This window comes from Hirundo rustica, chromosome 1, assembly GCF_015227805.2.
Source record: "Hirundo rustica isolate bHirRus1 chromosome 1, bHirRus1.pri.v3, whole genome shotgun sequence".
Classification (NCBI taxonomy): Eukaryota; Metazoa; Chordata; class Aves; order Passeriformes; family Hirundinidae; genus Hirundo; species Hirundo rustica.
This window is the reverse complement of record NC_053450.1, coordinates 97,013,141-97,035,969: the sequence shown is the minus strand read 5'-3', so window position 1 is coordinate 97,035,969 and position 22,829 is coordinate 97,013,141. Positions and strand designations below refer to the sequence as shown.

The 22,829-nt window shown below is 38.6% G+C and overlaps 1 protein-coding gene across 4 annotated transcripts in view; it reads left to right on the top strand.

Moving 5' to 3' along the window:
- The first annotated feature begins 8,241 nt into the window (after nt 1-8,241).
- The window catches only part of COL15A1 (collagen type XV alpha 1 chain), a 133,150-nt gene continuing 118,562 nt past the window's right edge, over nt 8,242-22,829 (top strand). For 2 of the 4 annotated variants that reach the window (XM_040081901.1, XM_040081876.1), the window contains exons 1-2: nt 8,242-8,293; nt 8,413-8,495. In XM_040081901.1, the coding sequence (XP_039937835.1) occupies nt 8,283-8,293; nt 8,413-8,495 (94 nt within the window). In that variant the 5' untranslated portion in view covers nt 8,242-8,282. The remainder of the gene's footprint in view (nt 8,294-8,412; nt 8,496-22,829) is intronic. The other 2 variants (XM_040081892.2, XM_040081884.2) reach the window with 1 other exon arrangement.

Genomic DNA, 22,829 nt, shown 5'->3' with positions numbered 1-22,829 from the left:
GTGTTGGCAAATAAAGCTACCTTTCTGTAATATGGAGCCTTGTCACTTTGAAAGTGGAATTTTGTGTTCATTAGATATATGTTTCCTAGATGCAAATATGAATAGATTATCCTGTCAGCAAATGTAGCCATCATATTAAGAGCACTATGTACTGTGGCCTTGACTGGCATTTTTCCACTGACGGCTGGTGAGAGCTGCACCTGCTAAACTTCATGAGATCAGGAACTCCTGTTCTGACACCTCTATTATTTGGACATTTCATCTCAACATGTGATGGGATTTTTTTCTGAATAGAACTTAGTTTTAATTTTTAACTTAGTTACACTTAATATCTTATTTTCATATTTTATGTCCTGGATTTTGCTTACAATTTCTAAAATATCCTAAATTCAAAGCAAATGTATATTAGGTTAGAGGTAGAAGAAGCAATCAGCACAAATATAGTATTTCCTCCAGTAAAGGACTCCAGATGTTGAGAACTTGCTCTAAGACCTTGTCCCCATGGTGAACACCAGAGTGAAGCCACCAAGACTAGGACCCAGAGGGACAATAAAAGCATAACATCAGAAAACAGTTAGAAGCCAAGAAAATTGTGTGTGTTCAATTTTTAATGGTATTGTTGCAATTACTGCATCTTTTCCTGTATATTAGTACTTTAGCTACTTTATTTTTCTGCAATAATTAGATAAAGACTAATGGTGATCCTTCAATTAAATTGTTAAAGATTCCATTATATTAACAATCCCAAAAGCACGCATGGTTGAGGGGGGAAGAGATCTGGGAAGGAATCAGTTCCTTCAGTCCCTTCACCCTCTTTGTGGCTCTTCATTAAACTTTCTCCATTATGGTCACATCACTTTCGCACTGGGGAACTCAGAATTGGACATGGCACTCCATGAGAGACCTCACCAGAGCCAAGCAGAGAGGAAGGACAACCTCTGTCAACTTCGAGCAGCAGGAATGCCCTGTAGGCCACCCCACAATGTCTTCATGATTGCAACAAGATTGTAGCCCTGCAGATGCACACAGATCTCTAACTCATCATGTTTATTCCCTGTGCTATGTACATGCATTTCAGAGATGCATCCTAGAACCCTTAGAAACCCAAGGGCCTGGATTTTTCAGTGATGCTGCTTTGCTTACAGGGAAATTCTGGAGGTGCCCCTATTTAAGTCTTGTTTTCTGCTCTTGTAACAACATCTCCCCACACCTTTTGCTAATCAGCCCTATCCACCCCACTCTCATAGAACTACTGGTAATGGTCCCTCTGTTGTCATTCTTAGTTAGAATCCTTAAGTGTGCACTCAATCCCACTGTCTGTGGCACTGACCTAGATGTTGAACAGCTCCAGTCCCAACACTGACCCCTGAGGAATGCTACTTGTCACTGGTCTCCACCCTGGACATTGAGCCACTAACCACAGGTCTTTGAGTGATCGAGCCAATTCCTCATCCGCAGACTCATCAAATCCATGTCACTCCAGTTTAGAGACATGGACATATGCAGAACAGGGTCAGACACTTTGCACAAGTACAAGTAGATGACATCAATTGCTCTTCACTTACGCTATTCATGTTATTGTGATGATTTGCAAAGCAGAAATTTCAGAAAATAATCTAAAGGGATTAAAGATTTGTCATTTGCATCACCGACTTGGCTTAAAAAGTAGGATTTTAGTTTTCTGAAAACCCTACATCATATAAACCCGTGAGCAAAGAGGTTTATCTCAGTATAGAAGAGCAGGCTTTTTACAGGTTTATCTCAAGGCATTATAAAAGGTAATCACTAAGATCATTCATTGGGTCAAGCTTTGTAAGTATTTTTACAAGGAAAATATTTGAGTCAAGTTAGCTTGCACAGAAGGGGAGGGGGATTCTGGTGAAGGTTTTACTTTCTGCACCCTGTGACAGGCCATGTGCGCATGTGTCTGGAGGAGAAAATGTTTCTTTAGCTCAGCTGCACATGGAGACAGACTGCAGAAATGCTGCATATAATTCTTTCTGGGTTTATTAATATAAAAGGAATGTGTGATATTTAGTCTGAATGGAGCCTTTCAGTGCAATGCATGTACTTCACATGGTTAAGACTTATTTTTTTGAATATTCTTTAAAACCATGTACCCTTCAGTTCATGATAAAATAATTTAGTACACTAATAAGATCAGTTTTGCCATGTACATGAGTTTAAATTTCAAGCAGAATATCTGTTCATGTTTGGTTTTGCAGTTGTCCCACATGCTCTATTGAATAATTTCAATTGCTTGTACAGTTTCTAAACACTGACTTAGTGTCTCATGCCAATATCACAAACTTCACCAGAAACAGTTCTGCCATTTCTGGAAATGATAATTTTTGTGTCTGTCAAATAATTGGTTAATAGTTTCAAATTTTTTTTTGTTTTAGAACAAAAACTCAAAAATGGATAGGGGCATACTGACACTTGCAAGTGCCACCAGAAGTACTGAAATATCCTTTTTCACAGTATAAACTGCTTGAAGCATTAGCATATTGAACAAGTCATGCTTTGCCTAAAAGTTTCATGGATGCCTACTTATAACAGAAGTATCACAGAGTTTTCTCTTTTCTTGTCATGCTGTGTTGCTGTGTATTATTTTGTTTCATATTGTATTTCATTTTTACATTGGGTTTTATAATGGTTTGTTCTATACTCCCTGTTCCCCTGGAAAATGTAATATCCTGAAGTTTGTCCCTGCCCTTCTACCAGCCCATCTCCCCACATTGTTCCCTTCCTGGAATGTAATTCAACCCTGTTCCACTCCCACCTTATCCTTGATTGGGTAGTGCCTTGTCCCTGCCTTTAGTCCCTTCCCTGGATATAAGCCAAAGCGATATATGGTCCAGCCTCTTGGCTCAGGGGGTGGGATGGGGCTCCTGACCCAGGCTGGGGCAGGACCACAGAAGAAAGATTGAATAAAGCCCTGGTTTCTCCTCGGATCAAGTGCAGACCTTCCTTTGCTATCGACGGGGTCTTGCTCTCTCTGCTAAGGAAAAGGTTCTCAGCCGCTCCTGGGTTTTGGGACCATGATGAAATCCAACTGTGGTTTGTCTCTCCAGCTAGCCAGGGCGAGAATGGAGCCAGAGAGCTCCATGAGAGAGACAAGCCACAATGCTGCCTGGCAAAAAAACTGAGTCAGAGTTTGTAGAGGAGAAATATATATGCCTGAACATTTATTCTTGGTGTATTTACTACCTAGTGTCAGGTAACTCACCAATACATCCCTTTCTTTCTTCTTCCTAACTAGCTTCCAGTCTTGTTAGCTTTGTCCTCATCTCTTCCCAACTTGTTATTCCAGGCTTTTCACTCAATCTTACTCTCTTTTTCTGTATTATTCATCCACTTTCTCACCCACCTGTGTACCCAACAGGCCTTGTCTCTTCCCTTTCAAAAATTATCTCTCAATGTAAGTATTGATGGGAGATTCCTTCCTTTCTAGGATTTCCATTGCAAGCTTCAGGTCCCCGATCCCTCTTTGTCTCCCTTGCCAGTCAGCCCCAGCTCTGTGAAAGATTTAACACTTTTTTATAATATTGTGAGAGAGGGATAGAGTAGGCAGAAAATCAGATTAATTTAAATTAAGTACTAAAGAGCCAGAAAATGCCAGAATTCTTTTGCTGTGTGACCTTAATTTGTACCCATCTGTAGGGTTTACTACAGCCCTGTCTTCAGGTACATAAATGTACGCTTATTCCTTCATAAGTATATTTTAAAGTATGCATTTATAGGGTTTTTTTTTTCTTAAGGTTCTTCGTTTAAAGGAGAAAAATGCAGAAAAACGGATACTAAATCATCTGTTATGCTTCTGAAAGTGTATCACCAAACCACTGTGAAATTAGCTGTTTAGCAGCTGATCATATTCAAAGCCAAAATGTAATTCAGAGTTTTCTGGATAAATTGATACACCCTGCAGTAATCCATCACCTAAATGAGTACTCAGAATGTTTGGCTTTTCAGGAAGTTAAGGCACAAGAAATGAGTCTGTGAGTGAACAACTGGTTAAAAGAGATGCAAAAATGTCAGGAATATACAGGCAACCCTTGTAGTAGAGATTTGTCACCACTGGAATTCTACGCATATTGTACTGCCTGTCTTAGCATAGAACAATGGAGTGGTTTGGGCTGGAAGGGACCTTAAAGACCATCTCCTTCCCACCCCCTGCCATGGGCAGGGACAACTCTCAGAGCTTCATCTAACATGGCTTTGAACACTTTCAGGGATAGGGCATCCACAGCTTCCCTGGACAACCTATTCCAGTGCCTCACCACCCTCACCTTTTTTTATGGAAAGTAAAACTTTCTTTCTAATATCTAAATGTACTGTCAGTGTGAAGTCATTCCTCATTGTTCTGTCTTTAAATGCACTTGTGGCCTCTCCCCGTCTTTCTTATTGGATTAAGTGAGGGCAGGCAGTTATGTTGAGTGCTGTGCAGTGAACTTTGCAGATGAGGTTTTTTTAAATAAAGATGGGACAGATTGTAAAGAATTCCAAATGGATCTTTTAAGAGGGAATAACTGGAGACTTAAATGGTAGACTACCTAATTTCCACCACTTGTTATAAATCTATTCAGATGGAGGAGAAATCCTAATTACACATAAATATAGCCCTTAGGCACAAATTATTGAGCTTACAAGGGTACTATGATGTCATCTTGGCTGTAGTCAAGAAAGCACATCAGTTATCTTCCTCACCAGAGAAAGAACAGAGTACATTGCTATGTCACTCAAAAAATCATTAATTACCTGCATCATATGCAGTTAGGATTCTTCTGACTCTGCCAGAGATCAAAAATTATGTTCTAGAACACAGAAGCTGAAAGAAAGACTAAAAAGATAACTAGAGGTGTGGAATGGTTGCAGTACAAGAAACAATCAAGTAAGTACACACTTGGTACAAAAAAAAAACAAGTGGAAAGGGTATAAAAAAGACTTCTTAAGTCACAAAGGGCATGGAGAAAAAAGAATAGGCACTGATTTATTGAACCCTATTTAATACAAGAACTCAGAGACGTCAAAGAACATTAGCAGGACCTAACCTGAAAACAAAGAAGCAGAGGCTTCTTTATGAAACACATAACTAATCCATGGACTTCCTTGCCAGAGACTATGGCAAATGCCAACTATTTGTACATGCTCAGGAGAAGTCTAAGCAGAAGATAAAACTTTTATTCTTTTCTAGTGTCGTTCTTAGCTCACTCAGGCCACTTGTCCAGACTGCTTCTCTAACATTAACTTTGCACAAGAATATTCCTATGAGTCTTATATCCTACAATTATAGAGGATAGAAATGTGCAGCTAATGAATTTATGTTGCACTCAGCAAGAAAGAAATAATACCTCCTGTGATGAGAAATATAAAAACCAGCCAGACCAACTCAGTGAATGGATAAAAACTGCAACAGCAGTTGTGGCCTGCCATTACACTCTTAAGGAGTGTAATCTGTTGACAGAGCTAGGGGAAGTAAACAAAACTTCTGCCTGGAAAATGGTGATTTTTAACAAGAAGGAAAACTCCAGTTTAGTTGAAGACAGCTGAGCCCGGTACAGATGGAAAGCACAGATGTCCTAATTCAAAGGAGCCCTGCTGTGTTTGAAAAAGATGAGACAAACATCAAGGTTAAACTGAGTGGATGTGTACAAATGTCACTGCCCTTGTGGGGATGCAAGATATACATGGCTAGATGGATACAACAGACATAGAGAGCCTGTACTTCATTAATTCTTGGGCCTACAAATGAGCACTAGAAACTCAAGGAATCCAAATGACCTACAGGAGGGGGTTAATAAGTTGTTTGTATTTAGGGATTCCTCCACAGTCATCCATTGAAAACCAATGGGCTACAAAGGTCAAGAACATGCTCTGTCTTGTTTTCCTTTATCCAGTGTTGGATAAAAATGTTGACCATTGGCGAGATATACATGTTAAAATGTCCAGCAGAATCTAAAGGTACTGTCAGCAGCATTCCATGTAGATCATCTGCATGAATAGTGTATTACTTCCCTCATTTCTATGGGTTTTCTAAAATAGGACGAAAAATCCATCCAATAATTCTTTGCTGTGTATACTGTAAAAATTCATTACAAGTCTTATAATTATGGAGGGTGCTTCTACATTTGTCTCTTAAATATGTTAGTCTACTATAAGATACCAAGGCAGACATATTTTTTGATCATATATACTCAATAAAAACTGCATTGCAACAGTAAGGATTATGCAGGTAAGCTGCTGACATTTTGTGGATAATGAGACAGAAAGTTTCTCCTTTCCTATCAAAGGAAGGAATTGAGTTTAAAAGTAGTTTAACGGAACTATTAATGGCTCTTGGTAGCTATTGATAAATATTAAACCTGAAAAAAATTGGAAAAGTGAGCCAGGCTGTATATAAATATGTTTTCCATGAATGCTTAAAAACTCAGTATTTTTTCTTAGGATAAAATATATATATAGTGTGCAAGATAGAGGCATAAAATATGATTTGACCAAATGTTATGAACCCTGTTCCTGTAAGCAATGCAGCTGTTGGTAACAATGGAGAAATTTCAGGGAGAGAGAAAGCAAAGAGTTGACAGCCTCAAGTAGAAAAGGTGAATGGTGAAACCTTTTTTCAGCCCTGATATAGTACTGTGGGACTGAAAAAGGGAGGTTCTTGGTCCTCTGAAGAAGATAAAACTGTGTGTGTTTATAATAAGACACTTGATTAAACGATAAATCTCTTTGTTCGTTGTCATTATGGAGAAGGCGAATAGAATATAATACTGGTCTAGGGCTTAGTTAAAAATATACCTGGAGAGACCTGACCAGTTGCAGTTTCTAACCAAAAAGGGGAGTCTGGGGTAGAATCAAGATTCTAGATTTTAAAGCCCTAACCACTGTATTTCCTAATTTAATAAAATGTAAATAAATAAACTATCAAAATAAACAATCAAAAAACCCAACAACAGCAACAACAAAAAGCCACTAAAATAACCCACTAACAAACCTCCCCAAAACAGCCAACTAAACATCACCACCACCACCCCAAAACCCAAGCATTTTATTCAGAGTAAAATGACTTTTTTCCTTATTTTGTTTATTGATTGGGATTGTTCTTTCATTACTGCAAAAACCTTTACTCCTGTCTGTCTTCTGCTTCCCATCCTAAGTAAATCCATTTTAGTTTTGACTCTCTTAAAGTAAAATCTTCAGCAGTTTTCAGCCTAAATCTACCAAAAGCCCACTGGTCTCTTTCCAAACTCTCTCCTGCCCCAGTTAAAAACTGACAATTGAAGCCTTTGTTAAATATCTCATGACTTAAAAATTGTCTGATTAATTTCAATCATATCCATGCAGAATTTCTTCCTTGGGCAAGTACTATCTTTGAGGAGCTACAAGTGGAAAAAAATGTTTTTCATTAAGTTAGGAGAGAGAGGTGAAATAACACTTTTAATGGAAACTGTTAGAAATGCTCAGCTATGGGATCTCCATAAAGCAGACACCTATATGCACAGCTGCTGATGTAAAGACACACACTCAAACCACATGCAGGGTGTAAATCTCCATAAATATGAGCATTAAACTTAGAGAGCTTGTCAGAGAAAAGTGTGTACTTCCACACGCTTTTTCTGACAGCGTGTCCACTGACAGATTTTCTGTCGCCCACTTCTCTGTGGGTAACAGAAAATCTGTAAGACAGTGCAGGTGTGAAACCCAGGCATTTGTTGTTTAACTGTTTAACATTTAACTGCTGTTCTGTACTGCTCATACCTTCAAACTTGCTTCTGATAAAGTTTGGTTAAAATGGCAGGAGAAATGTCGATTCCATATAATAAATTGTATCACTGCTTGTGTAGGGCTGGATGGAAGGATTTTGGAGGTCATATCTTATTGGGTAAGTGGAGGTTGTGAGCAGCGGGAGCGGTGGGAGGAGAAGCTGGAGAAGCTGTGCTGCTGCTCCCTGTCAGGGTACACAGCAATTAAAGGCAGGGCTGGATAATGACAGCACTGGGATGGTGTATGGCAGGAACGGGTGTCCATCCATAAGCACAGTAAGAAGTTTTCGGCAGTGATCTGACAGGAAAGTCTACACGGAGTCAGATTTCAGCGCTGGAGCAGTGAATTGCAGTGAGTCACACAGAGAGCCTGAGTGCTGCCTTTGTTCCACTTGCGTCTGAACGCTGGAGGAGAAGCAGCAGGCTCCAGTTTTTATTAACTTCTTATTTTCATAAGCATAAAACCCATGTGCACTGCACTTTTTCCTCACTTAAGTTCTTTCAACTGACTTTCAGAAAATGCTCTCATGGTAAGAACTCTTGCTTCTCAATTTTACTTTTTCATTTTTTTCCTCGTGTGTTTCTATGTTGCACTCTTTGGTCTCATTCTTCCCCCATCCTCATTTTTTTTTTGGCACACCTGCTCCAGGCACGCCTGGTGGACCTGGGAATTGTTGCTACTGCTCTTTGGCTTGTCAATCCATGCTGGTGCAGCTGCTCAGGTCATAGAAGGTAAGGCTTCTCCATATCATGTTTACAGATTGAGAATAAGTGTGATTTTAAGATTTGCCTTCCTAATATGGAAAGAGAATCTACAATTTCAGATCGTCATTTTCTCTGCTGCTTGCTGTTTATCATTTCATATAGGAAAGCTGCTGTGGGTGAGGAGCTTAAATTCTCTTTCATTCTGGGTGAGGGTAAATAAATACATTGGTTCTCCAGCACTAAGGCAGCCTATCATGATTGCTTTCTCAATATATCTTCAGAGTGTAATAATTAACAGGAACTACTTTAAAGAGATTCAGAATACTTAATGTTTTTACAATTAGGATAGATAAATATGTCAATGTGGGTGTATCAGGAATGTGCCAGGCGTGGTGGGAGTGCGAAGATGTGGTGCTTGTTCCAGTGCATAGAGATTTCTCCCGGTAAAAGTCTGAACAAATTAAGATTTTCTAATGTCTTGAGTTAACTGTTTAGTTTTACCAGTCCAGCCTTCATGGACTTTCAGTGAAAAGCCTTTTTGCCATTTCAGATCATACGTTCTTGTAACAGAGCCAAATTCCTCAGCATCTCTGGAAGGCATAGCCTCACATTTAACTAGTGAGAGAAAACACAGATTTAAAAGTTTGCATGTAATTTTGAGAAAAGTGAAAAAGCTTCACATATTATTTTGCCATTAGGAGCAATGATATTTACACCAAAAAGCTTTTGTAACTTTCTTACAAAAATAGTTGTAATTTGGTATGTAAATTACCTATAGATAACTGTGTGATAGGAGCATTAGAGGGTATTGGTGGGAAGTAGATACCCCACATAAAGACTTTAATGTTACTCAGATTGGGTTTTGCCTTTTTAAGTGACACTGTCATAGATCACTGACACATTTGCATCTAAAAGCCAAAGCTCCAGCTTGTTATTTCAGTAGGAGAAAAAGCCACAGATTAGTTATCACTAAAAAATGCTATAGGTACAGATGAGAAATATGTAATTGTGTATATTACATGTAATTAATGAAGGAAACACAGTGAAACCAGCTCTTAGAATTAAGAAATGTATATCTGAATGGTGACAGATATATAATATATTGTCTATCCACTGGAGGAAGATCTGTTGCATCAAGTGAAAATGTTTTTCTTGAGCTGATGAATGACAGTGCCTTTGAGAGGTCTGGACAGGAGAAAACTAAATTTTGGCACACACAAGTTAAACAGAAGATTATTAGAACTGCAAGTAAAGTGACAAAAACTGCAAATATTTATTTGACACACAACTTCTTTTTTGGTGGGTCTATGCTTGTTTCTATTACCTGAAAATCTACCTGTGAAAGTCAGATCAGATGTCAGAAGTAGGAAAGATAATCCCTATTGTTTCTGGACAGTTTCTTCCAGTGCAGAATTTTACTGCTGCTGGAAGGAGTCCTAATCTTACAACGAATGAAGATCAAGTGGAGTTATGGAAGTGTCCTAAGATTGCTGGAGACTTGGGGACTGCTCTGGGAATATGTTCCTTCATTATTGTCTTGGCCAAATATTCCCCACTCATTTTTCTGTTAATACAAAAGTACCTGCTCCCAAATATTTACTAAAATTTTTCACATCTGATTTTTAAGTGCTTGACATTGGGGACAGTAAACGTTGGGGGTCTCATGCTTTTCATTACACAACGTATTTTCCTGATGCTTGGTTAAAATTATTTCATCTTCTGAAAAAAGGTCTGAATGCCAGAGACAGGAATAATTTTCCTTTCCTTCTGGTATTGCAAATACATGACTAAAATAAATTCTACCTGCAACTGAAGAGTTCCATACTTTAAATCTTTTTGTCTAACTATTGGATTAATAAACTCATTTTCCTTTCTCACAGTTCCTTTTAGCAACAGAGGGCACAGAAATTAACTGCGTATTTAAGATGAAAATGTTTGGAGACAGAGTGATGAATTTGCCCTCTGGTATTCAGGCCTCTTGCTGCTAAATGTATGCTTTATCTAGTGTCTGTTTTGTCACTGTCTCCTTCTAGGTTACTGCTTTCCAGGATTCTCCAGCCCCTTGAATAATGCTGGACTGCTTTTCTGAGCCTAGTTCTACTCTATCTACCCATAGCACAGATTCATACTCTAAATTCCTTTGAATGAAACAGAAACTGTGAATGAGTAAATGTGGTTTTAGAGGAACAGTTCAGGTGCCTTATGCTGTGCTGGCTACATGCAAAAGGGAAAAAATACCTTGAGATGTTCTTGAGTTGATTAAATAATGACAAGAAAATTGTTCAGGGATTGAATTATTCACTGAGGGATGGGGAAGGGCTAACTTAACTTTTTACAAACTTGAAAAAAAACCAGTGACCCTCAGAGTTTAGAAAAATTTTCCATCTTTGCCTTTACCATCTTTGTCTTCTTGTTTTCCCCAGGAGAGCACTGAATTGTGGAGCAGGGTTGAGGGTGCTGAAAAAAGCAAAAGCCTCAGCAGACATCCAGCAGAGGGCTGGAGCTCTTTCATGACTTTGCGAGATAGACTAGAAAAACTAGTCAGAAAATTTTAATTGGTTTCCTATCAGGAACAATGTTTTTACCAAGTCTTGTTTTTCTTGAGGAAATTATCTAGCTATGATTATTTCCTACACAGAAAAAGGGAGGATAAAAAAGAATGATGGGAAGTTCTAAGGGAAAAAGTCAGATGACAGTCTTTGAAATTCTTTGAGAACTTCTGGGCTCTAGTTTGGCTTTTTAGCACACTTGAGACATGTTGGGTCTTTTCTTTTAGTAGAAGTGTTGCTTTCATTTCCAAGTCCTAGAATGTCTCACTAGTGCTTTCATGGTAGAATAAAAGAGAAAAATTTAAAAAATGAAAGTATATAAAAACTTATATTTAAAATAATGAACTATTAGTTGTAAAATAAATATTTAAAATTTTGAAATATTTAAACTTAAAAATTCAGTTGCATGGTCTGCAAAGTGATGGGATTTGGTCATTGCTTCAATAAAACTTTTAAGAAATAATGTGGCCTTGCTTCAGAGTGAAACTGAACTGGAGTTCTGAAATCTCAGCTGTTTCTGTGAATTAGAATAATAAATTTTACTATCTCTTTTGAAAGATTTTAGTCCATTTCACTGCAGCTAGCATTGCACATGTGCAAATAGATAAGGAATGAAATATTTTCTTCCTCTTCACCAAAATGTAGTGTCATTTGAACCATGGAGAACTTTTGCAGTTTTTCTCATGTTCACAAAAATTATGCAAATACAGTAACCTATTCTTGGTTTTGTGCAAGAGGACTGAAGATATGTTGGTGTCTTAATGAATTACTTCACTACTTCTCTTTTGTTCAACTGACAATTAAGCATCTGCTCATAAAAGCATGGTCTGCCTCATCTGGCACTGTCTTGCAGTGGCCTTAACTATGGCTGATAAAGTATCTTGTCTTACACTGATTATCTGGACTGCTTTTAACATGCTTTGCTTCTTCAACAACAAATTAAGTTAGTGAACAGAAAGTACTCAGAGCACAGCCCTGAACAGGCTGGCACCCAAACTGTGGACAGACCCCTACTTAGAAAATCTCAATGCTAACCCTGCTGAAGTTTGAGTCCTCCCTATGACTTGCTCTAGCTTCTTGCAGAAGTGACATTTATTCTTTTAGGCTGTCTAGGCAGTTATTAGTGTTTCTCAGTTCTTTACAGTCAAATCAGTGCCTGCATTAAAAAAAAAAAAAAAATAGAAAAATTGTTTAAATATGTGTGGTTCTGAAGATTATGTTATGTTTATGAGCTCTAAAAGAAGCTTTACAAATTTCTTATTGGCATCTGGGTTTTATTATTATCCAAGCTGAACCGCTCTTTCTTGGCCTAAGTAACATGCTTAGCAATAGTTTACATAAAGTAAATATTTGTCTCTTTCATTGGCCCTCTGTACACAGAAAGGCTGTCATTAGGCTATTGACATAAACTTTGCACTCCTGACCTGCTGAGTTTAATGGAGGAATCCTGCATAATTGACTTTCATCCACTGATGATCAACCAGTGTGATTCTTACAAGCAGCAAGTCAGAACTTCTCTTCACAGCGAACTGACATAGCGAGTGTATCTTGCTTCTACCAAGTGATCCCTGTATATGCTCTGAGTGTCAAATGTGTGCAATCACATGTGTGATAGGGATGTCTCAGTCCATTCTTTCCAAAGACAGGACACAATTACAGGGATAATAAAGCACAGTCCTCCTTAAAGAGAACTCAGATGGCATTGCAATCCTCTTGTACCAGACTGAGCATTTGGACATCATTAAACTGCAATTGAGTTTAAACTGAATGAGCCACTGTGATCCTTCAGGCTCGTCTTCAAGCTGTTACCAGCTGTTGTGCATGTTTTTAATGTGGAACTGAGCCTGATTTCATAGTTGATAAAAGGCTTTTCCATGCAAAACATAGTAATTTACATTAGAAAATCAGTTGGTTTCAGTTGGAGTCATCTCTTTCAGTAGCTGAAGAGATTGATAACACCAGTAGAACAAACCTGACTTAGAAGATTTGTTCCATTCTGTCATTTTTCTAAATGGATTTTTTTTCTGTGTAACACTCTCTACATGTTAATTCTCTTGGACAATAAACTACATGCTTCCTAAGCAACTCTACCAGGCAACAGAAGATGTTTTTTAGCTTTTTTTTGAGGCCTCAGAAGGGGAAACCATCTGGGGTGGATATAGTGTTATAATAACTGTCTTCATTTCCTCTCTGGAGGCATCCTTGTGTACACTGGAAGTCTGGAACAAGCAGTTGTTTCCATCATCTTGAATAGATCTCAATATCACATTTGTGCTTGCATTTGCCACTTGCATTTAAATTTTAAGGATCATTTCAATAAATGAGCCCCTGGAAGAAAGATTTGAATGCATTACTTATATTTGGTATATTCAAAGGGTTCCAAAGAACATATTTCCAATTCTAACATATTAATTATGAAATCAAATGCTTGTTTTGGAGGCTGCTTGTCCCTTTGCCTGTGAATTTCTTCCCCTTTCTTTTGCTGTGTTAACCATGGATCAGTTTTGTTTTTCTTGTAGTGGTATCTCACATTTGACTGAATTCATGCAGTAGCTTTGTCAATTTATGCAAGTGTGCCTTGGCTAGAAAGACAGTAAATTTTACAGTTTAGTGAAATCTGATTGCTTTATTTAGGCTGTCATTAGTGGTAACTATTTAAGAGAGTATGCCTCTTTATCACCATTAAGTCTTCAAACAATCTTTTCCCAATTGGCCAACCCACACGATTACGGCATGTTCATAAAACAGCAAAATCAACCAGAAATTTAGACTGTGGTTAATTCTCTTCATCTTGAGCAGCTCCTGCCCCCAAAGCTAAAAATTCATAGATGTTGCAGAGAGTCAAATGCAGGTAGAATCCTCCCAAAGAATGAGTAAAATGAGCAAACCTCAGTTTGAATGTATTTGCATATGAGCAGCATGAAATGACAGATGTATTATTCATGATACTTCCTGGTCAGAAAGCCTTGGAAAAAGCAACTGGCAGAGCTGAATGTGTCCTGAAAAAGAATTGCGGTATTTAAAATCACTTGTGGCTGTCTTACAATCCAGTCTGAGAAGAACTGGGTTCTGTAACCAAGTTTTCCTGAAGGGGTTTTCTGGAAGTACTCAAAGTTGTTTCTATTCCAAACATTCAACAGCCGGAAGCCTAAATATGGTAATAGTGATTCAGCAGTGAGATTTGAGTATGAACTGCCCCATCACTCCTGGTCTTTTGCTTCATCTTTAGTACAGAAGACAAAATATTGACAAATAAGGGCTTCAGCCAGTTCATTCTATCTTTGGGAACCTCTTGGGTCTTATGACTCTGGGTCTACCTCCTCTGCTGCCACTGAATCCACTTCTTGCTGTGAAGAGTTACCACAGTAACATATAATTGCTCAGGTAGGATTAACTTCCAGTCCTATTTGTGACATATCTTCCTCTGAACTGTGAAATCAGAGTTCCATACATAGTCATGATGTCTGTCTCAGTTTCTTTAGAAAGCTGAATATAGCCTTTGATTTTCTCTGTACTTTTTTCGTCATTGGTGACAAGTGTTATAGCATCTGTCATTACTCATTGCATATTATAATCACTGCCCTTCTTACAAGTGATACACATAACCTAACTCAAGCAGAACCCACCTAGAAATAATTTTAATTTCGTGCTGCCTGCTAAAGAGTAAGTTGATGACTCTTGAGAGAAAAGAACTGTACTCCAAGACATGCTTCAAAGTTTCCTATAAGCTGTGTATATTTTGAATAGCCTGTAACTGGGGTTCACTGAAAAACAGTTTCAGAGCATAAACTTGTGTGACATCCAAGCTCTGATTCATCCCTGGTGATATTTCATATAAGTAAACTCAAACATGAAAAAATGAAACATATGAGAGTTGGAAACAGGATCAGGTAGCATGGCAAAAGTATAGAGACACTGTCTGAGAGTATGGGAATGAGCTCAGGAAAGTCAAAACCCATTTGGAATTACATTTATCATGGGAAGAGAAGAGCAACAAGAAAGGCTTTTACAGCTATACCAGCAGCAAAAAGAAAATTAGAGAAAATGTGGATCTGTTACAAAAAGAAATGGGGCAACAAATCTGGTGACAGGGTATGGAAGGAGCCCAGGTACTCAATACCTTCTTTGCCTCACTTTTTACTGGTAAGATTTCCCTCTAGGAAACAGAGTCCCTGAGCCACTGGGAAAGTCTGAGGGCATGAATAGTCCTCCATTGAGGCAGACTGAGAGAAGGGACATTGAAATCTGCTGGATATCTGCAAGGACCTCATGAGGCATGCCGTGGCTCTCTCTCTCTCGGAGCTCTGACTCCGTTTTTGCCTTGGCTAGCTTGAGAGAGAAACCACAGCTGGAAGGGTATTTTCCTCAGGGCTTTAAAGATCCCAGAGAGGCTGCAAACCTTTTCCTTTAGAGAGAGCAGGTCCCCGTCAATGGCAAAAGGAAAGAGTCTGCCCTTGGTCTGAGAGGAATCATGGCTTTATTCAGTCTTTCTCCTGTGGTCCTGCCCCGGCAGGGTCAGGAGCCCAGTCCAGTCCGTGTCCCTGTCCCCATCCCCATCCCAAGAGCCCAGAGAGATTTTTCCCAGTAGTCCCCTTGCATTTATCCAGGGTGAAGGGGCTAGAAGTGGGGATAAGCCATTACCCAGTCAGGGACAAGGTGGGAATGGAACAGAGTTGGATTACATTCCAGTGTGGAAGGATGGGTGGGGAAAAGGAGCAGGGACAGACTTTGTGATCTATTTTCCATGGGAACAGGGGGTACAGAAGAAACCATTACAAAACCCAATATAAAATTAAATACAATATAAACCCAAATAATTCACAACAACAGAGGCACATCCATGAGGGCTCATCAAAATGGCTGATATCATTGAGACAGAACCTTGGAAAGCAATCTTTGAAAGATTCTGGTGATCAGAAGAAGATTCTGTGGGTGGAAAGAAATACAATGTCACTCCTATTTTCAAGAAAAGCAATGAGCAGGAGGACCTGGGGGTCTGCAGGCTGAGCAGCTGACCCCAGTTCCTGGGAAGATGTGGGAGCACATAATTGTGGAAGTCATTCTAGTAAGAATGACATGATTAGGAGTAGTCAGTACACAAGTGGGAAATCTTGCCCAAGAGTCTCATAGCCTTCAGCCATGAAATAACCAGCTCAGTGTGTGAAGAAACGACAGCAGATATTTGTGATCTTGTGCAAGACTTTCAGCATTGTCTCCTGTAACATAGATAAACTCTGGAAGTAAGGACGAGATGAGTGGGCAGTGATGTGTATTGACAACAGTCTGACCTACATGCGCTTGAAAGGGGTGTAATCTGTGGTATGAAGTGTAGTTGCTGGGTGGCAGTTACCACTCCATTAGTGTACTACTCTGTGGTGCACACCGAGACCAACACTTTCTAACAACTTCATGCATGACATGGATGATGTGATAGACTGAACCCTGAACGTCTCAGGTAGAATGCAGTCCCATGATCAAGGGCAATCCCTCCAAAAATTTTACAGCTTGGACTGTGAGCCATACTCATGGGAAAAACAGACAACTAGAAAGAGCAGATCTCTTTGGGGTTGAAGAAGAACAGTGTAGCTCTCCTAAATTTATCATTTTTTCTTCTTTGACAGTACCAAAGAGACCAGATGACAGTATGTATCAAGCCCTTTCTTCCCCACCATTATGCATATACACTGTATCATGGTATGTTTGATGTCTTAATTTGATAACTAACAGGCGTCAAGAATGCACTGTTGGTACAAGATTTCTTGAAATATATTAATTTAGAGTTGTTGCTGCTTGTCCATGTGTTTCTTTCTGTTCCACAGAAAACTTCTGGCTCAGCATTGTCATGTTGCATGAGAAGGTAAATCTTCGGGTGTAAAAGAGTTGTGGATAATTGAAACAAATGTGCTGGTAGCTTGAGTCATTATTAGGCATTAATGTGTACATGGTGGTCTACAAAGCAAAATGAGGGGAAAATTGTGCAAAATCTAAGGCATTTCTAGGGATCCTCTCGTATTTGGAATTCCTAACACCAAAATATCCATTGATCAGAAATCCTTCTTGCTGGGCATTGGCTGCCTCACAGCAGGATGTGTGAGGGAGCAGTGTTTCCCCACAGTAAAGATTTTTACTTCTGCCATGCTGCTTTGGTTAGCTACGGACTTACTTAATACACTGCGTCACTTCTGTGAATGTGATGGTTTTTCATTCTCAGAGGACCAAAGTCTTAGCTTTTCTTAGTCTTCAACTTTCCAAAGGCTGTTCCAGTTCCATCTGTTTCAACACTCTGCCAAACCAGCAGAACTCTTGACTTGGTATAGGAGAACCACTCATCTGTAATGAATACTCCACAGTAGTGCTGCCACTTTGTGGTGCTTGTGGGTGTGCGTATACATGACTCGAACCCTTTCATGCTTTTCACAGTAAAAAACAAACAAACATTTCATCCTGTTCAGGCTAGCCATGAATGTGGTTTAACACACATGTGAGGGGTTTTTTTGGTGTTTTTGTGGTTTTTTGGTGTTTGTTTTTGTTGTTGTTGTTGTTATTTTTTTTTTTGTTTCTGTCTTTAGTTTCTTTCACATGTGATTAGAGGAAAGGTATAAAACACATACAAGTTTTGAGAGTTTTCTTAGCTGAAAAAATCTGGCTCTTGATCAAAATAACCTATTAGTTGTAGTAGTGAAATGATATTAATGTAAAATCACTTATCTGAAAGAATTTTAGTTTTTAGTGTTCTATAAAGTATGTCATCTTAGTGTATACCTCCATTTGTTTTTAACAAACAATACTTGACTGAACTCAAAGTACTGTGTAAGGTGCCCTTATATTGTAATTAAGACTTTAATTCTACATGTGTATATCTTTCTGGGTTTTTTTTTTCCATGTTGGGTTTTTGGTGGAGGGGGTTGGGGGAGTAGGGTTTTTTTCTGATGCAGCTATAGTGGAACTTATATCTCTCACAAGATGCAAATCTGACAAATGAGTACCACATGGCAACTTCCTGGTCCAGAGATATGAGTTGGGGAGTGGGGGTGATGTTCAGTGCAAGTGTAAATATTCAAAAAATTTCAAGAATGCTTTCCCAGTGGAAAAATAAACAAACCACTAGTGACCTGAAGTATTGTAGCTCCTTTTTTTACACTTCTCTTACAGAATTTCAAAAGACAGAATAGAGTTGTGGCATTTGGCACAGGTTGCCAACTGCTTTGTCCACATGAGCTTCAACTTGTTCAACAAAGAAGTTTTCATTAAAAAAGGAAGTGGGGATAAAACTGCTGCTCCAACTAGGAGTTAATGCAGACACCCCCAAGTACTACAGTATGTGTGTTAAATGAATACTTCTTTATAAGCTCTCTGATACACTGAAGCTACTCATATCTTAAGTTTCCTATTCCAAGACATATTGTTTCCAGACACACTGCACAATTTCCATAAAAAACATTCAAAAGAAGCTACAGTCTCTTTTAGCTCCTATACAGTCAGCCAAACAAAACTTCATAGTAAATACGTTATTTGGTACAAATGCCTGAAACAACTATGGGAAAAGCAAGACTATCTACATAAATGCCTTGTCTTGTCCTGTCTTCTGTGTGTAATTACAATACCATGGCCGTAAACTGAAATATTTTGGAAATATTACTATACCTAAGTGATATGTTTATCTGATAGGAACAAAAGGTTTTCCTGTGTCTGAATAATTAGCTCTGTTATGCTTTCTTCATGGATAAACTTCTAAACCTGGATCAGTGCAACACAAACAGTGCAGACTGAAATCATGAAGGAAAGTTTATGTGGAACAGTCTGTTAGAATGACACCATCATCAAACTGGTTAACAGGTAGTGTTTATTTCCTTACTGAGGAAGCTGTGACAACTGTGTGCCTCCAACTTCTTTTGACTTTTCCATTTTTGATTCTCAGTATGTAGAAGGAACAAACTTTACATTTTGAAACCAGAAGAGGCAGGGAGACACTCAGCACTTGTCTCCACATCCCCTTGCTACTGCACAAGGATCAAAGAGGAACTTGGTCATAATTCCTGTGTCTGTCTTGGAGTGCAAGTTTGACAGGCTTCTGATGGTTCTCTATCTCTGTAATGGTCACGGAACGAAGGGTTCTCACTGCCAGTTTACTTAAAATACATCTCCTAAGTTGTAGGGAAAGCCTAAAGGTTGATGGTCACATTTACATTATCTGTGGATTTCCCAAACTGTACCTGTCTGGCTGCAGTTTAGAAACTTAAAGGCGTTCTTCATCTGAAGATGAAACTTTTGTGAAGCAGCTAGAATAGCCTTCAGTGCACAGCATTTATTTTTGACATTCCCTCTCTCTCTCTTTTTACTGGTATATCACCATTTTATCAGCAGTTCCTGTTCAATATTCTTTTATTGTTGACTTGTAGATCCTAGGTGTCTCCCTTAACAACTTCAGCCACCCTGTATCTCAAGAAGTTTCCACTCCTGAGTAAGGTGATGATGTAGTCCTCATCATTGCTATTTGAATGGTGATGGAGACAACAGAGGCAGATTTTTCTTAAAGAATAAAAGAGAGCAAAAGGATAAGTAGCAGTCTAAAGGTGCAACAAAGGAAATTTTGATTGAACAAGTGGGGAAAAAAAATCTTCATCATGGCAGCAGTTAAGCTCTGGAGGAAGTTGGTGAGAGGGTTTGTGGAATCTCCATTCTTACAAGTATTCTAAACTTGCCTAGATAGGGCTCTTGGCATCATTATTCTTCAGGATAGCCCTGCACTGAGTAGTAGATTGGATTAGATGATTTTTGCAGGACTCTTGTAAACTATTTTTTTCTGTGATTTTTAACAAAGGATCTTAAAACTGGGCTTTGCATAATTAATTTGTTTCTAAGCCTCATTCTCAGTGATGTGATGACAGAAAGAAAAGGGCATTCAAAGATAAGGAAAGTGAATATAGTTAATACTAAAAGACCTGGATTGTGCTTGGCTGTCTCAATCCCTTGCAGTTTGTGTGCCTCTTTGGGATAATCTGAGAGCTGATAGGCTGTTAATACTAATACCCAATATCCATACCCACTTTATTAGGCTTGTCGAAAGATAGGTCAAAATATATACCCTTTTCATTTTCCGTTTTTTCCTTTTCTCTTTTTCCCTTTTCTTTTTTCCCTTTTCTTTTTCCCTTTCACCATTTTTATTTTTCCATTTCCCCCTTTCTCCCCCCTTTCAATTTCCACTTCTGATTCTCATTTTCTTTTGTTTTGAAGTTCTGTAGAATGCTTTTGGGAAAGTAATCTTGGAGAAGAACACAGGAATATGGAGAACACTGTAACCTCACAATGTCTCATTTTTCCTCATGGTCCTGCTGATCACGAGGCTCTTTAAGCAATGTTCTTGTCCTCCCTTTCCAAGAGAGTAGAGGTGAAAAGTTTTTGAAATTTAAGTGCCTTTTTGCTCTCTGACCTTTCAGGGCCTCCTGGCCAGGCAGGCTACCCTGACCACAAACCCTGTGGTCCATCTCTCTCTGCAGCTGTTTGTACAGTCTCAGAATGACCATGTCACCGTGACTATAGTCAAAAACTTCAGCTGTTTGGGACAGAGGCAGACTGTACCTCTGCATTAATATACGCAAACCTGTTATTGTGACTGTGATGGCATTTGCTCCTGAATTATTTTCCTTCTACTAATGCATAAGATTAACTCTCAGTAAAAAAAGAGGGCAGTTTCTGATTTCAAGAAGTACTTCTCAAACCAAAAAAGACCTGAGCATGGACACATGTCTAAAGACAGATAATGAAAAGCTGTCATATTAACTATATGTAGGACCAACTGCATTTTTTTTATGTCTTGTTTACATACATTTTCATTTTTGCAACACAGAAGAGTATGGAGGAGAATTTCTCCTCTGTCTAAATCCAAGACATAATTTGTTACCTGGAGTTAGTTGTTTTAAACAAGTATCCTAATCTATCTGATAGGCTTGCCTTAAATTAAATATATATATATATATATATATATATATATATATATTTCAGCCCCAGAAGACTGTCATAAATGGTCAGAATCCTAAAATATCAATGAGTCTGTGAGCTAAACTGTGATTTATTGTTCTGATTCTGTGTTATTCCTACTATATGCACATCATAGATATTAAACAGTATTCTACTTTTGGGTAATCACTGAATATTATGGAAGGTTTCTGCCTGCAATATTAATGGATATTTTAAACTTATAACCAATAATGAGTCCTTGCTAAAATGGGTGCTCCTAAAAGCTAATCTCAGCACTGTAGGATCAAGGCTTGAATAAACAAAAGAGAGTATGTTACAAGATCAAGAAAACAAACACACATTTCTTCCCTTAGAGGCCAAAAATTCATAAAATGCAGAAAACCTAGCACAATTGTATAATCATTGTCTATACTGCTTTCTTCTGATTTTAACTCAGAAACAAATACCTATATTCTTCCCTAACTGGAAATCATTCTGCTGGAAGACTTGGGCCTGGATTAGTTGTGATATAAATGATTAATCAATTCTTATGTGTATTTCTCATTATATAAAATTTTACAAACCTGTGACCTTACAAAGAATTAGTTGACAGAATTCTGTCTTTGAAGACTACAAATACCTAAAAAATTCTTTGTGTCTTCTTATAAATCTGATTACACATTACGTGTTTCTCTAGATACAAGAAAATTTTGACACTCTATTATATGAATTTTTTTTCCATTCATAGTTTTTCTTCATTTTGAATCCATGTCATGAATATGTGTATGCCTTAAATACATACTTGGGAAGATGTTGCTGTAGTTTTCATTTTCTTAATAGCAGATGTAGACTGTCAGAGAGCACCAAAGGCAGGCTGCTCTGCAGTGGTCAGGGAGCAGGAAGCCAAACATCTGAGGAAGTAACCTCACCAGCAGGGATGCAGTTCCACAGAAAGAAAGCAAGATAATCTGAGTATGTTTGTTGATGGCAACCATGTTCAGCCAAGAGTCTGTATCATTGCACAAGTCCACAGTGATAAGGAAGACGGAAAGTCAAGCCAGGAATACAGGTTTTTGGGTAAAGCCCTGGGTCTGAGTCAGCAGGACTCATGGCTGGACATGGACTAGCCAGCTGCAACATAACACAGGCGCGGACCAAAGGCAAGATCCTCAGTTTAAAGGCAACTGCCAAAAGAAGGAATGAGGGAAAGGCCTGCTGCTGCTTCTTAGAACTGTTTTTACAGGGAATGTTAAATGCATGAGACCTACACTGTCACAGAGCAATGAAGTTTCTGTTCCTGAAAGTGAACCTCTTTGTTACTGAGTTGTCTTCGGATTTCAACATAGAGTGGAGAGCACTGTCTTGGTTTCCTGTCTGGAAATAAACAGAATAAAAAAGCTTTTACTACTGCTGAAGTGATTGCATTACTGGATGGTGTCTAAAATTGTCTCAGAGAGAATGGAAGTTATGCTGCATGATGTTCTGATCCAGAGGTTCACTTCAGGATGTTGCCTTATTATTAATCTGTACCTATTATGTGCCTTTGTTGCAGAGAAGCAATGGTGCCAGCAGCAATTCTTGTCAGATAGAAATGGCAGAATGGTGCGAATCTCAGCCCTAACAGATGGTCCTATGACATATCCCTGAAACATTTTGAGCTTTGTACTGTTTAAACTTTGTATCACCAGGGATATGGAGGAAGCTTTGAGAGGGTTTGTGGTGCAGGGCAGAGCCCCAAGAGCAGGACAGGTAATGTATGATTTGGAGATTGAAAAGCCTAGAGATGTCACTATGCAAAATGCCTTCTTTTTCACAGCCAGAAGTTTCTCTGTCACTGATGATAAAGATATGAAAT